The sequence below is a fragment of the Chaetodon trifascialis genome, chromosome 2 (assembly GCF_039877785.1).
Source record: "Chaetodon trifascialis isolate fChaTrf1 chromosome 2, fChaTrf1.hap1, whole genome shotgun sequence".
Classification (NCBI taxonomy): domain Eukaryota; kingdom Metazoa; phylum Chordata; class Actinopteri; order Chaetodontiformes; family Chaetodontidae; genus Chaetodon; species Chaetodon trifascialis.
Genome location: NC_092057.1, coordinates 10,679,271 through 10,694,737, shown reverse-complemented (window position 1 = coordinate 10,694,737; position 15,467 = coordinate 10,679,271). Strand labels below are relative to the sequence as shown.

The window sequence follows — 15,467 nt, the reverse complement described above, 5'->3', positions numbered from 1 at the left end:
TGTGTGTGTGTGTGTGTGTGTGTGCGTGCGTGCGTGCGTGCGTGCGTGTGTGTGTGTGTGTGTGTGAGTGATAGTAGTAGTAGTACTCTCCACGCGCCGGTAAAGGTCGCTGCGTCGGCTTGGTCTAGCTCCATACACGGGCTCGAGCGCTCCGAGGCAGCTTCGCGGGGGCTTCCTTTCCATATATGGCCGCTAGGCGCGCGAGCCTCTGTGTGCATACATGCGGCCGCCCTCCCGCGCGACCAAATATGGACGAAGGGCCGGTTGAATTCCTGTCGAATACTCGGACATTCCTAACGGCTGTCTGGACAGAAGAAAAAAAAAACTGTCCGGGTGGTATGGAGGAGAAGGTATATATACGGACCCCGGTGGTCGCTCGGCGTCACCCCTTCAGCTGGAACCAGGAGCGGTTAAACTTTCTTCACTGACTGTCCGGAGACAAGCCAAGGTAAGCGGCTTGGAGGAGCGGGGCGCCGGGATGGGTTGGATGGATGGAGGGAGTGAGAGAGTTGGCACTGGTTGGAGTTAATTGAGTCTTTTTGTTAGTTTAAGTGAGTGAAACAGATGGAGAGTTTTCCAGCGGTTAACTGACGGGAGTTGGCAGTGAACCACAGCCGGCTTCTGGTCATCCTCAGCGGTCATAAGAAACAGCTTTTGTTGTGACAGGCAGCGGGAAAACTTCCTGTCAGAGAGCCAGACGTGCTGCAGTCAGGCGCTGTCGGAAATTCTGAGTTTACGACAGAATTTATATATATAAACGAAAAGTACCTAAATTTTGTATATTTTATTTTGTATAAAGTATATATAAAATGTTTTGTATGTATTTATATATAATATGTATAGGTTGTAGGCTATAGCAAAAGTTAACCTAACATTAGAGTGATTTTTTTTTTCATTGAATGTTCTTTTTACACATTTAGGCCTTAATTGGCTGTTCAATATACTTGCATATAGCCATCATTTTGAAAGCAGTAAGACATGAGTCATCCTTCAAAATATTTTCTCCTAAAACTTCTCATCAATCAAAATGTGTTTCCATTTTCCATTTATCATAACAAGTGTTGAACAATGTAAATGGAAAGTAGCCATATACATTTACTTGAGTAGATAGGAAGGAAGGAGGAAAATTATGATACCAAACAGTCTTTTGGAAGATAGGAAAATTGTAAATAAACTCTGTCCACAAATAAAATGTAAATATCTAGTTACAAACTCATAACATCTGACACGCCCTTGGAAGTGGACCCAGTCCAACATATGTTTTTTTTATGCTTAGTATTGTTCATGAGTGACTGAAAACATCCACCTAAAATTTAAATGCATATTATTACTAAAAGTTTTAAAATATGATTCCTGACAAAGACCAAAGGTTCACAGGTGGGACTTTATGAGGAGTACTTGAAGGCATCATTACTCTAATGATGGTTAATGAGGGTTTTTATGTTTGCTGCTTAATGACAACATGTCATTACATGCTGAGTAAACTGTGCTCAGCTGATTAAACTACCCTCTGGTTTAATGATAAACAGGACTCTGCAGGGCTGAGGGAGGGTATTTAACAAGACTGAGTTACATGTATTAGCCTTTGATTATTCATACAGTTTTAAATATAACATGGATTGTTGTGGAGGAAAAAATCTAAATGATTAAAACATACTTGTTGACCAACTATTGATCATAATACTCCACTAATGAATGAATAACTGCGGAGTTACAGTGCAATTAAAAACATACTGTACATAAGTGACATGGTATGTCAGATATCATATAGCTGAGGCTATGGGATGAATTATGGAATTCTTACATGGTCTGTGCACCCAAGCAACATGTACCCACAGCTCAGGTCGTAGAGAATACACAGATTCACCACTTTATTGGATTGTTCGTAAGCATTCATGTGCTAATTTGGGGATTTCTGACAGCACCTGAAAGCAGCTGCAGACTAAACTAAACCACAGTAGCAGTATTTTTAAATTAGATGTTAAAACTTTGTGACAGTGTATCTGCTGTAGAGAAACTAACCATCTCTAACCTTCCTCCTCCAGAACCCGCAGACATGTGTGACGATGATGAGACCACCGCCCTCGTGTGCGACAACGGCTCCGGCCTGGTGAAGGCTGGCTTTGCCGGAGACGACGCCCCCAGGGCTGTATTCCCCTCCATCGTTGGCCGCCCCCGTCACCAGGTACACAAGAGCTGTTGCCACATGTTTATTCCCATCACTTACTTGATCACTCACATAGAATCTGACCCTTGACCTCCTGAGCTTTTGGCTGCCTTTAATTGCTGACTATATGCACTTTTTCACTGTTTCTGACTCGAATAGCTCCAGTAATTGGCCAGCTTTTTTGTAGCTTTTGCAAAGAAATGATGAAGGCTCGCTGTAAACGTTACAGGAGTAAAGCGCTGAACTGGAGTAGAGCTGTGCTGCACATTTAATTTTGATGGACTTACAGAGAGTTATAAAACCGTCATAACTTCTCACCTGTTTTTCCTCCTCCCTCCAGGGTGTGATGGTCGGTATGGGTCAGAAGGACTCCTACGTAGGTGACGAGGCCCAGAGCAAGAGGGGTATCCTGACCCTGAAGTACCCCATCGAGCACGGCATCATCACCAACTGGGACGACATGGAGAAGATCTGGCACCATACCTTCTACAATGAGCTGCGCGTGGCCCCCGAGGAGCACCCCACCCTGCTGACAGAGGCCCCGCTCAACCCCAAAGCCAACAGGGAGAAGATGACTCAGATCATGTTTGAGACCTTCAACGTACCCGCCATGTACGTGGCCATCCAGGCCGTGCTGTCCCTCTACGCCTCCGGTCGTACCACTGGTGAGTCTGACAAACGAAGACACCTGAAGACTAAACGATGCATCAAGAAATTAATTGATAGATTATTTGCAATCCTTGCTAACTATAGATGTTTGTCAGTTTCCTCTGAAATATATAAATGGTGACACCTGGTGTAGACATCAGGGCAATGATTTATTGCAATGCAATAAAGAATAGAGTATTGAAGAGGAAGTTATAATTGATCCTATTGTGAACCTTTGCTTGTGGCTCATCACAGACTGAGCAAATATAAAATCCTCTGTCTGCCTGATTTAACTGTGTTTCTACTCTCAGGTATTGTGCTGGACTCTGGTGATGGTGTGACCCACAATGTGCCCATCTATGAGGGCTACGCCCTGCCTCACGCCATCATGCGTCTGGACCTGGCTGGTCGTGATCTGACCGACTACCTCATGAAGATCCTCACTGAGCGTGGCTACTCCTTCGTCACAACCGGTAAACACTTCCCGTCTTCACAAAACACAGCGGTCCAGTTTTATTCTAAGACCTTAAACCCACGAGCATGTTAGCTGTTCTGAGCCACAGGACTTTTGCGTCTGTTAGTTTAACAACAATACAACATTATGCACAAAGTCTGATCTTTACTTTCTGTTTCCAGCTGAGCGTGAGATCGTGCGTGACATCAAGGAGAAGCTTTGCTACGTGGCTCTGGACTTTGAGAACGAGATGGCCACCGCTGCCTCCTCCTCCTCCCTGGAGAAGAGCTACGAACTGCCCGACGGTCAGGTCATCACCATCGGCAACGAGCGTTTCCGCTGCCCCGAGACCCTGTTCCAGCCCTCCTTCATCGGTGTGTAGCATGAGCTGTGCTTATTTTGTGGAGAGAAGAGCTGATTCGGTCTCCAGATGTAAAATTGAAGCGATGAAATTGTGTGAATACAGGGTAGCAGCATTACCTTGTGTGTGACCTGAATCTCTGCTGTGCACCTGAACAGGTATGGAGTCCGCTGGTATCCATGAAACCGCCTACAACAGCATCATGAAGTGTGACATCGACATCCGCAAGGACCTGTACGCCAACAACGTGCTGTCCGGCGGCACCACCATGTACCCGGGTATCGCTGACCGCATGCAGAAGGAGATCACCGCTCTGGCTCCCAGCACCATGAAAATCAAGGTAGGACAAACACTCAGCAGACTATGCATCACCTGTCGTTAGATTTGAACAGTTTTTGATGATTACAGAGTTTACAAAACTGTACATACAGTGTATGGCCAAAAGTATTTGGACACCTGAAAATTATACCCATACGTGATAGTTGAACATACGATTTTGGTACCTGGCTGCAGGGATTTGCTCCCATACTCCATCTAAAACATCCAATGGATGTATCTTTAAATCACAAAAAAAAGGTTTTAAACACTCATCATCTGTCTGAATAATCTGTCAGTCGTACCATCATTCTTCCTGTTATGATAAAGTTATTACATGTGTCGTCAGGCAATAAGAAACCAACCTGATTTCCTTCTCTTCTGCAGATCATCGCCCCTCCTGAGCGTAAATACTCCGTCTGGATCGGCGGCTCCATCCTGGCCTCCCTCTCCACCTTCCAGCAGATGTGGATCAGCAAGCAGGAGTACGACGAGGCCGGTCCCAGCATCGTCCACCGCAAGTGCTTCTAAACACGACGTCTCCACGAGTACCTCAGGTTCAGCTTCCAGAGCAAAAAGACGCTGATGCCCCAGGACTCTGAAACAACATCCTCTCTCTGAAGTTTGCATCAGAAAGCGGCGTCTAACCTGTACATATGTTATTTATTCCTTCTGTTATGTATGTGATGTTTTGAATGTGAATGATGTTTGGTGTGTATGTGAAAGCAAAGCGAGTGTTGGCTTTCGAGGTACGACACACTGCAACTCGGACCAACTGAGAAAAAGGAGAAGAAAAAACACAGAAAAGACCAAAAAAAAAAGAAACAAGACAAATAAAATCCATTTATTTTCACGTATGGCTGCTGCCTCTTATTTCTGATTCTGAAAACTGAGTAAAGAAATTCTCTGTGAAGTGGAGAGGCCTGCATTCAAACTTTTAATTAAGTAAAAGTATACAAGTATTGGTATCATAATGTCCTTAAAGGACCAAAGTAAAAGTATCCAGAATGGATAATTATCCATTTCAGATTAATACTTTATTATTGGATTATAATTATTGATGCATTGGTGCGATCATCACTAATCTGACATTCATTGACAGGCCCGGAGGTTTGAAACCCAGCCTGACCTCTGATATAATGCACATTCTGTCTTCAGTACTTTGACGTGAATCAGTTTAATGAATCTAATCTGTCCATTGAACAGGTGCGATGGGTGACTTTCCTGCTGAGTTACGAAAAGTAAAATGATTGTCAGATCTGGGCTGAAAAGGATAGCAGACACCAAACAGTCTGTGAGCCATTAAAGATCCTAATCGACTGCTCTGAATCCAAACGCATGAGTGAAACCAGATTCATAATAAACTTTATGAGTCTCTTAAAGCTTCAAGACAAACAAAGAGCTCATGTTCAAGCGCTGAAATAAGTCCAGCAGCGTCCATCTGCCAAACCAAACAATGTCGTGATTTAATAGCAGTGTTGTTAATATCCTCTATGTGCTGCTGGCTTACTGCTTACTGCAAACACTTCTCACATTATTCTTTTGAAAATGAATATTTTGGCTGTCGGGAGAAATATTGAAGCCTGTCTGTGCCAAAAAAAAACTGCATCTAGAACCTTGATAAAAACCATGCATGTGTGTTTCCTGCATAAATTTGAGAGTTGATAAATGTCTGTCTCCATTAATGCTGAGTGAAATGTGATATATGTTATAATATATGTTTTTAAATAAAAGAGCTGGACAGTGTTTAAAGTGATGAGGATGGAACATGCAAGAAATTGACCAAAGAAAGTTCAGCTTAAAATTAGATAAAGGGTCGAAGACAAACTATTGGAGCTCCTCTTTTGGAAATCTTAACCTCGTTCAGTTAAAATTACATCTTCTATCAATTTCCCACAACTTTGAAAGACTTTTCTTGCATAATAGTATTTTATGTTATGAATCACAACATATTTTAAACTGTGTGAACTAATTTTGTATTATCCTCACTGCACTTTGCTTTTCATTGTTGGCTGAATGTCAAAGTCTGAGAGAATATGCAAATATAAGAGAAAAAAAAGTAATGTAAAGAGTGTTGAAGGGTTACTTCAGCACTAAAGCAGTGCACTTCATAAAGTTGGGGACTTGTGAGGGACAGGTTAATAAAAATAAAAGAAAAAGAAGAAGGATTGAAGCTGCAGACTTTTAGTTCCTTCTTGTGAGGGCCAAGCTCCAAAAACAGTGCTACATCTACATTTCCCATAATGCAACTTTATAGTGTGTCTTCCGTCAGACCCCGGAAAGATCTTCTGTCAACAATCCTGTTGTCAGTTTGTATCAAAGTCTGGAAATGTGTTGTCCCCACACTCAAGTTTAGCTGACCCTGATAACATCACTATGACATCATTGGGGTTATCTTTTTTTTGTCAAACTTGTTAGAGCTCCTCCAGAGACACAGAACAGCTCATTTTGTAAAAGTCAGTGGATGAAAGTGTGATGTCCTGAGCATGTTGTCTATTCTCACCTGTTGTCTCACTGCACGGGTGGAGGCAGAGCACGCATGCGCAGTCCTGACTCTGCATCTTCACGGGAAATCATATTTCATTCTTCATTACCACGTTTGTGCTCCACCAAGTGTCGGGAGTTAATCAAGACTATATCGGAAGTGATGGGTTTCACTTTCAAAATAAAGGTTATAATATAATTCCATCTATATGTTTTTGATGAACATGCTAATCAAAAACAGTGACCATCAGAGGACAGGCCAAACTTTTACTTTTTCAAATTTGTTCCACAACACTCATATACAGTGGTGCAAAGTGGTTAAATATAAGTAAGGAATGTGCCTAGGTGCAAGATGCCACTTGTACTTTCACTGCGCTACAGTTTGTCTTTTATTTGACTGTCGTTGATGTTTCCTTTTCAGATTCAGATTACTGATACAGAATATAAATGACAAATGCATTATGATCCATTATAGATTAAGCAACATGGCAATATATGACTCTGCACCTTTATCAGATGCAACATTAAAGTGACACATACACATAAATGCATGATTGATTTTAATCCAACAATAGAAAATATAACTGATTTAAAATGGGCCATTCAGCATTTCTTTGGCTCCAATGCTAAGATAGTCAATACCTACACCAGTCTGTGCAGCTGGTGAATTTAGCCTGGGGTGAGGCATCACACCATTGGTCATGTTACATTTAAATTTAAATTTGTGTAGGATTAAAAAATGTGATAATCAGTTCATTTTTAATTTTGAGATGAAACATTGTGTGACTAATTTAGATGTTGTAAAATGTGCCATATTCTGCTGCGCAAACTTTGCGCTGCAAAGGTCACGGGTTGGAAATTTCCTCCCAATTTTATTTTGAAAGTGTCAGCCGGAAGCGGTGTATTGTGTTTTAGCTAGCTTTGTTGCTCAGGTCTCGGCGCTCGCTGACAGTCAGAAGGAAACGGAGCGATGCTGGTCGTCTGGCCGCGGGACTGAAGGGGATAGCCAGGATTTCAAATCAGACCGGACCCCTCTGGAATGAGGTCTGGGTGAGTACAATTACACCTGACTTTAATATTAAATCGTACGCCTAAATTTTTAAACCTCACCGTCTGAGCAAACGGGGCTTAGTGGAGCAGGCAGGTGAGGGTAACGGCTGTGAATATGGCTGTAACCTGTTTACACACGATAACTGCAATTTAAAAACTCAATTTTTCACAATTAACGGAATTTTTTCACCCTCGACAGACAAATAAACGGCAGTATGTTTTTTTCTCTGCGGTGTTTTAGGGTGTAATGCTGAAAAGACGATGTTTTGGGGTGTGACTGAGAAAATTAAAGCCTTCAAAACAAGAGACCCACATCTCTGTTTCAGTTAAAGGAAAAACACACACCAACACATTTGCCGTAATCAGCTGTTTGACAGTAAATCGCTGTCAGATATTGTGTCGTCCTTGGATCAGATGTAGGCCAGCTCAGATAACTGAATATTTAATGCAGTTTCTTTCCACTGAAGATAACAGGTATTTATGTAAGAAATCAAAGCAGATTTGTGTGTAGGCGGCAGGACTCCTCACACAAACACCCCGCCAGTCTTTGGTGGTGAAGGGTGAGTTTCAGCAGGAGTAGTACAGTCAGGAGAAAGGCTATAATAAGCCTCAATCCTCCTCTGCTCCCAGTGTAATCTGTTGAGGAGGGGGTGGGCGGGGCTTACAGGTAGACCACACCTGTCAGAGTGATGTCACCAGGGGGCCGTAGGTGGATCCCCTCAGACACACACCAGATTCATTCATGTGGTAGAATAGTATGAGCAGTGGTGTAACTGAGTACAGTGTGTTTTAGTACTCATAAGTGATTCTTATTTTAATACCACTTTGTACTTCAGTACATTTCACAGGGAAATACACTTTTTACTTCACTTGACAGGTTAGTTTTGTTTCGTTTGCATGTAAAATATATGAAGAATTTATAAAATATGATGTTTTGTTCGAAATTAAACGATTAGCTGATTGATTAAGCTTAAAATTGATAGAAAATTACTCGGTGGAGGACTTACACTTGTAAGACAGTATCTTTACAGTGTGGTATTAGTACTGAAGTAAAGGATTTGAATACTTCCTCCACCTCTGATTGTCAGGTTTGGTTGCCATCTGCAGAACTTCTAAATTTGTGTCATGTCTGAAATGCAGCCATAGAAATATTAAAGGAGTGTGGACAGGAAGACGAATGACAAGAAAAATATTCCAGTGATCATGTGAGCATTTGAGAAATTGTTTTAAGACACTTTAATTTAACTTTGAGGGAATCGGCGTTCTATTCAGGCCAGGTTTGAAGAATGACAGAGGACAGATAATATTGATTGACAGGTGATCAACAGGCCTCAGCCTATCGCAGTCAGTCGTGGCTCCACTGTCCTTATTTCCTGAATTTTTCTTAATCGGTTTTTCTGGCTGCTGCTTTTGACTTTTTTCGTGAATCTTTCATAATGAACTGTCGGTCAGAAAGAAACTGATTTTGTCAGTTACATGAACTGTGTCTGCCTTTAATTACTGTCATAAATGTTCACAATTTATCATGTTTTTTTATGGTCAGATTGACAGACTTTACAATGCTAATGATAAACTGTAGGCATTAATTTGGTGGACATTCTTGTGGCTGATTACAGAATTATTTTAAAGGCATAATACGTTGAGATTTGATGGAAGTACAGCCATTTGTTCCTCTCTCACCTCGTGTTAATAAGCAGACATCATCACCGTCGTGTCTGTTTTTATTTCATTATTTCATTTCCTGCTTTTTCTCAGTGTTTCCAGACCAGACACGAGCAAGAGCAAGAGCCATGGTGACCAAGAAAATCCGGACAGAGTATATGAAGAAGTTCAAGGATCCCAAATGGGAGACGTTTTCCAAATGCTACGAGGACTCTCTGAAGTATCGTCTGACCCGGCGGGTGATGGAGCACTCCCACAAGCCCTGGTTCTGGGAGGGCTGGGACAGCGGCTCTGACTCCAGCGGCTGGTCCACACCGAGGCTGACCAGGAACAAGATCGCCCCTCTGTCCCTCCCCCCGCCGTCGTCCTTGGAGAGGAAGCAGAGGCTGTCCAGCCCTGGACCGAAACAGCCTCCTGAGGACGGAGAGACCGAGGTGGGAGCGGGGGAAGCGGCGGTCGTAGACGCTGCACCACCTGGAGGTGAGGACACAGTCTTTTGAATAACTCATTAATCATTCAGATCATTTATTGGGCAACAATGCCAAACAGTCTGTGGTTCCAGCTTCTCCGGCATGAGAATTTACTGCTTTTCTTCACTGTAACCAGAATATTTTGGGGTTTTGGACTGTTGCTTAGACTTAAAAAGCAATTTGAAGACTTGACATGACATCTTCAAAATGTCTTTTAACCGATCAACAGTCCAAAACCCAAAGAGCTTCAGCATGTTAACACTGTCACTGTGAGCATGCTAGCATGCTGATGTTAGCATTTAGCTCAAAACCCCACTGTGCCTGCGTGCAGCCTCACAGAGCTGACTGTTATTCTGGCAGTTTATAGACCCAAATGACGAATTAGAAAAGCGATCAACAGATCAGCTGCAGCCTCATTAACTTTATCATTCTGAATTCAAGTGTTCTGAAACCGTTGAATGTGAATGTGCATTAAGCCAAAAGCTTGCGGTTCATCTGGTCGCACTGTAAGCGTTAATCTCAGCTGTTTGATATGAGAAAACAGAGATTTAAATGTCTGTGTGGACTTTAGTTAAAGAGATGGTTACGACTGTCCTGGTTCCTCTGTTTCCTGTCTTGCTTCCAGGAATATTTTGGGATAATCTAACAGACCCCCGAGAGCAGTTTCTTTGTGTTCCTGTGTGACAGTACGAGGTCCAGAGGCTGGTTTACCTCAGGAGACACTGCTGCTAAAAATATTTGTGGACTGAAGGTTCAGTGATCAGATGGGACGCTTACCTCCTGTTCAGACTATAAAGGACCTTTTGTGTCTCTTCTAAGATTTCCATGGCTGCGTTTCAGGCAGGAGAGTGCTGGGACCAGCTCTGAGTTTCACCAACACACACGCTTAGAAGGTCTGAGTGCAGCATGTTTAACAATATGACAAAGTGAAAACCAGGATACTATAATTAAAAGCCACCATGACACAAACATCCTGTTCCAAACCACCAGTTATGATGTTGTACATGTGTGTGTGCGGTCGGTTCAGGGTGTCATCTCTGCTGCGGAATCAAACACAGCACACTGAGCTGCACGTACATCCCAGGAGTTCAAGGGATTTCAACCTGAACTGAGCAAAATTAATAATTATTTAATTAGTATTATCTTGATGGTCACAGTCATCAGACTATTCTCTGGTTATAATCAAATCATCAGCCTGCGTGAAAACACCTAAAATAATGAAAACAGAGCAGCTGCTGGAAAACACAAAGAAAATCAATCAAGTTTTTGCGTCTGTGTCTCTGACCTGCTCTGTTTTTTGTGTCTCAGTTGTGGAAAACGGTGTGAATGAAGCCAGCGGTGGTTCAATGACGGCGGCTCCAAACAGCAGCGGACCCTCTGATGACACGGAGACTGACAACGGTCCTGCTGACTCGCCATCTTCTGACGGGGAGCCTGTAAACCCGGCACCGAAGCAGCGCCACCGCCGCCGAACCCCTCGCTCCGAGCCTGGACACCGGGACAGTTCCCACGACGACAAACCGATCGTCATCCGTAAACCGCCGAGAGCGAAGAGCCAACCACCGATCAGCACCAAGGAGAACCAACGGCCGTCCAGTCGACTGGACTGGACTGAGAGGCAGACAGAGGTCAGGAGGACGCCCAATGACGTGAGTGTTTGTGTTACTGAAAACACTTTGAAATACACAATGAGTAAAAACCTTCATCAGGCAAAGACAGTGAATTAACGGTCCGCATTATCGGTTTTAGTCTATTACCTCAAATAAATCCAACGGACTTGCTGACCATTTGTAACTCCTGCAGTGTTTGTGATGTTCTCAATGTCAATTACAAAGCATTTTAAAAAGAATTAGGATGTAAAACAAAGAATCCAGAAGAGTCTTTGAGAGCAGCTCGATCACAGGACACCAGAGAAGTGAAGCCGTGTCACCGAACACTCGGCGAACATTAATAATGAAACACCGCTGTGCTTTTTGGAAACGACTCCTCTCTCTCTCTCCACCTCTCTGGTTTCTCCTCTCAGAGCAACACGTCCGACATCGGCGCTCAGACCCGGCGGGAGTCCGACAAACGGAGCTCCAACCTGGACCGTCGGCGGGCTCGGTCAGCTGACCTGGAGAAGATAAGGCGGTCGCAGCTGACGGTGGTGGACGACCGCTGGATGACCGAGTACATGCGCTGTTTCTCCGCCCGGCTGAGGTAGAGACGGGATCCACGCCGACCCCTGACAGCCATGTTTCCTTACTGAAGGGCACACACCAAACAGTGGAACGGGGGTCGTTAGTTTGTTCAGCTGAAGCAACAAGAACCACGTTGTCTCGTTACAGTCCATCAAACCCAAACCGCACTCGCCGTCCTGCCTCCTGGTCGGACAGAGTAGCATGAAGCGGAGAAGTGGGCAGAGCTGCTGATTGGATTTGATTTCTCCTCAAAGTGGATTCAGTTTAACCACAGAAACACAGGACACGTTATGGTCAACAGATACAGACATTTCACCATCCCTCAAAACAAACAAATCAGATCTTATTCCCCTTAGTTTGAATGGCTCTAAATACTACAGTACCCATGAGCCTCAGCAGCTCTTCCCATGGAAACCTGAGCGAAACTGAATTTTGTTTCAGCCGATGTTAAAAACATGATGGAAATAAGTGTTTGTTTCATATATTAATGTGAGGAAGGTTCCATCAGATCTGCGGGTGTTGAACTAGAAACGGCTGGTTAGTCATGTGAGTCAAACGTTCGCCGCATCAGAACTTATTTGAACACGCGCAACACGTTAAATTGAATTGAATTGGCGGAGAGAGAGCTGACAGAGCGTGAACATCGGACGTGCGTCCAACACGAGCACAGATGAAGGACTGTGTTGCTTTGCAGCCGCTGGATGTGGAAACAAGCAACTGTTCCCTAACGAGTTCACCATATCGACTGAACACGCGATCATATGTCAGTGCTGCGTTCACTGGGGCGACCTGACGCCCTCCTGCCCACTTCTTCACTTCACGTTACTTTTCACGTGATGTCCTTGATGAAGACGTAGCGAGATGATGGCTTTCTTGTTGCTTCAGGGTCTTTTGAGAGTGGATCGCTGCCGTTCAGGTAACAGAAAACACCCACTGTCGGTTGAATTTGATTTCATATGGTCACTTCTGTGCAGACTGTGTCACTTAATTTAAATTTCTCCAGATATTATTTTACTGTCATCATCAACACACTGGCCGACCTGCCGGCTGACAGCGCTCAAACCTCATCCCTCTCATAAAACTCGTGTTTTAACATTCTGCATGATCAAAAACCTCATTTTAAACTACATGTCTTTTATTTTCAAGTTCTTATTGCCTCTTAAAATACAGTCACCTACCCTTTAAATGCTATACAGTTATGTCTACTTTAAAGGCCTCGCAGGACTACGCTTCCCTACGTGTGAACAGACCTCAGGTTGAATGAAACTTGGGTCGAAATCTGACTGTTACCACAAAAAAATGATTCATTTATGAGTCATTTTCTGTACTTTTCAAATGTGTTTTTCACCCGACAGCAGCGATACAGTCTGCGGGAGCAGCTTCCGATGTGACGGACTGAAATATTTTTCTGTGGTTCTGTTTGATGAACAAACGTCAGAGAGAATTAAGTCTCTCTGAGCTTTTCTAAAACAATCACATCCAGATCACCATTTGAATGTATTTTATTTCTGAGCATGAAAGTCTCTCAGATGCACTGCTGGGCTTTATTTTAGCTGTTCATCAGACACTTTTAGTCATTTTCAGTTCTCTTTCTAAAGGCAGCTGTGCATTTTTAACTCAGTGTTTGAATCAGAGGCAGCAGAAAGGACCAAAACGGAGTATTTTTGATATCTGAGTATTTTGGATCTACAGACGTCCACTGTAGATTAGAATAAACTACGTAGAAAACACAAGATTTATCAAATAAAATGAGTATTTAAGGTATTTTGTGAGTAAAAACTATATTTAAGGCATGCTACCTTTCTACTAATCTCAGATTTAAGTTGGTCTCTCTTCAGGTTTTGGCACATTGAGATGCAGCTTGTGGTTTACATTGTTTTAATGAGGAATAATCAGCTATCGTCGCGCTACATGTCAGACAGCTCACCAGTAGGACCAATGAATTGCTACAGATTAAATAACGAGGATTTGAGCTTAACTTCTAGAGGCTGATTATGCAAACGTAAACACCTTATAGTTTTAAATTTAAAGACGTTTTAAATGATAACTGCAACGCTTCATCAGAAATCCTGCAGTTTTCTTCAGCAAACAATAATGAAATTGACATGAGAGTAACATTCAGGGGGAGCAGTGGCATCAGCTAAAGCATAGCCTGATGCATTTACTCCCAGCGTGGCGCCTCAGTAACGCTTTGAATTTACATGTTCAGTAGTTTGTTCCAGTTTAACAAAACATTTACGAAGAAATGAATGTGCTTCAACATCAGCGTCTGTGGTTTCTAATGATTTACCACAAAGAACCATATCATTTGTAAAACAGTTCATAGATAACGAATGAATATTTAATTGGGTTTAAAAGGAGCTTTATTGATAATTACTCCAAAGGACAGTTTGTTACAGGACCTGTAACATAAATCTTTTTCGCATTTTTCTGCTCAAAACCCTGAAATCAGATTTTTATCCGCAGTGAAGGGATGAGACGCGTTCCAGACGGCACAGTGTGAACTGACTGTTTGATGTAACCTCAGATTGTAAATACATGCTGCTGTCGTCGCCGCCTCCCAAACTGAGGGCTGATTTTCATGATGCAAACTGAAAGCATCTTCACACCGACTGAACCTCGTCACTCTGAATGTGCTCAACTCTTTGTTTACTGTCATTTGTCTTGTTTCACTCGGCTGCGAGACAAAGCGTCCAGTGTGATGTTCATGTTTCTACTGGGGACAGAAATCAAGATCCAACACTGGGAATGTGACATGGGGGGGGGGTCAATAAATTAAATCATATTTTGGGATTTAAAATGGAGGAAAAGTAATTGTTGAAAGAAAGTAACAGTTGAATATTTTCTCTTGAAAATGTTTAAAATAAACAAGCCAGTTTTCGTCTTCTGGTCCACTTCAGCAGCTTTCAGGTTATTAAAATACCTGTATGTTCAACGCTGGCTGGTTCCAACCCCTCAAAAGAAAAAAATTATTATTTTTTTGGCTGCATCATTCCACCAAATGAAAACATTTGAGATGACATGCTTCATTTCACGCGTTATGCCTTTTATTCATTGGCATCTTCAGCTGTGATGTAAAGTCCTGTGACATTGAAATGTTTGGTGGAAGAGGTTAAAGGTCGCTGCGATCGCTTATGGTTAGAAATTACATTTGGTCTCACTCTGAAGATTTCTAAATTTGGAAGCAGCTGTGAGACAGAAGCCAGTAAATCCTCATTATGTACAGCAGAGTGACCGAATTCCTAAATGTAAACAGATGAACTATTTCTTATGGATCACATGGTAATGATTGTTAGGTGTCTCAGGTGGAAGGAAGCTGAAGCAACAAATCTGAACTGCCGCCGAGCAGAAACTCTCATGTTTAAGCTCCAAACGGACGATAAGAACAGAAGCTACTGGACGTGAGGAGTTTGTGAAACGTGACTCGTTTGCTTGCTGTTTCTCTGAAGCTGACTGTGTGGTTTATTTGCAGAACATGACACGTTTTAATATTTTATCATTTTATCTCCAACCTTGTTTACATTTTTGGTCACTGTATTTGTATTTGAAAACGTGCACAACAAACTCTATTTTCATCCACTTTGCTGTGAATAAATCATATTTGAAGTTAATGTTTTTCTTGCTGGCCCAATGTTTGAATCCTTAGTTTTATGAGCAGCTGTCAGAGGAGTCATCT

The 15,467-nt window shown here is 42.6% G+C and overlaps 2 protein-coding genes across 2 annotated transcripts; both read left to right on the top strand.

Annotated features, from left to right (window-relative positions):
• The first annotated feature begins 132 nt into the window (after positions 1 to 132).
• Positions 133 to 4,798, top strand: acta1a (actin alpha 1, skeletal muscle a). The gene is made up of 7 exons (XM_070972572.1): positions 133 to 448; positions 2,046 to 2,185; positions 2,508 to 2,832; positions 3,127 to 3,288; positions 3,452 to 3,643; positions 3,789 to 3,970; positions 4,333 to 4,798. The coding sequence occupies exons 2-7, from the start codon at positions 2,057 to 2,059 to the stop codon at positions 4,474 to 4,476; spliced, it is 1,134 nt and encodes a 377-aa protein (XP_070828673.1). The 5' UTR covers positions 133 to 448; positions 2,046 to 2,056; the 3' UTR covers positions 4,477 to 4,798.
• Positions 4,799 to 7,346: 2,548 nt separating this feature from the next.
• On the top strand, positions 7,347 to 15,400 carry ccsapa (centriole, cilia and spindle-associated protein a). Its single transcript, XM_070987343.1, has 4 exons — positions 7,347 to 7,479; positions 9,235 to 9,621; positions 10,920 to 11,260; positions 11,635 to 15,400. The coding sequence occupies exons 2-4, from the start codon at positions 9,270 to 9,272 to the stop codon at positions 11,812 to 11,814; spliced, it is 873 nt and encodes a 290-aa protein (XP_070843444.1). The 5' UTR covers positions 7,347 to 7,479; positions 9,235 to 9,269; the 3' UTR covers positions 11,815 to 15,400.
• The last annotated feature ends 67 nt before the right edge of the window (positions 15,401 to 15,467 follow it).

Excerpts from the sequence above, each read along its gene's own strand:
- acta1a (XM_070972572.1), top strand. The coding sequence starts at position 2,057 with ATGTGTGACGATGATGAGACCACCGCCCTCGTGTGCGACAACGGCTCC. Across the intron at positions 3,289-3,451 it reads CTACTCCTTCGTCACAACCG|CTGAGCGTGAGATCGTGCGT; the intron begins GTAAACACTTCC and ends TTCTGTTTCCAG. Across the intron at positions 3,644-3,788 it reads GTTCCAGCCCTCCTTCATCG|GTATGGAGTCCGCTGGTATC; the intron begins GTGTGTAGCATG and ends GCACCTGAACAG.
- ccsapa (XM_070987343.1), top strand. The coding sequence starts at position 9,270 with ATGGTGACCAAGAAAATCCGGACAGAGTATATGAAGAAGTTCAAGGAT. Across the intron at positions 9,622-10,919 it reads AGACGCTGCACCACCTGGAG|TTGTGGAAAACGGTGTGAAT; the intron begins GTGAGGACACAG and ends TTTGTGTCTCAG. Across the intron at positions 11,261-11,634 it reads TCAGGAGGACGCCCAATGAC|AGCAACACGTCCGACATCGG; the intron begins GTGAGTGTTTGT and ends TTCTCCTCTCAG.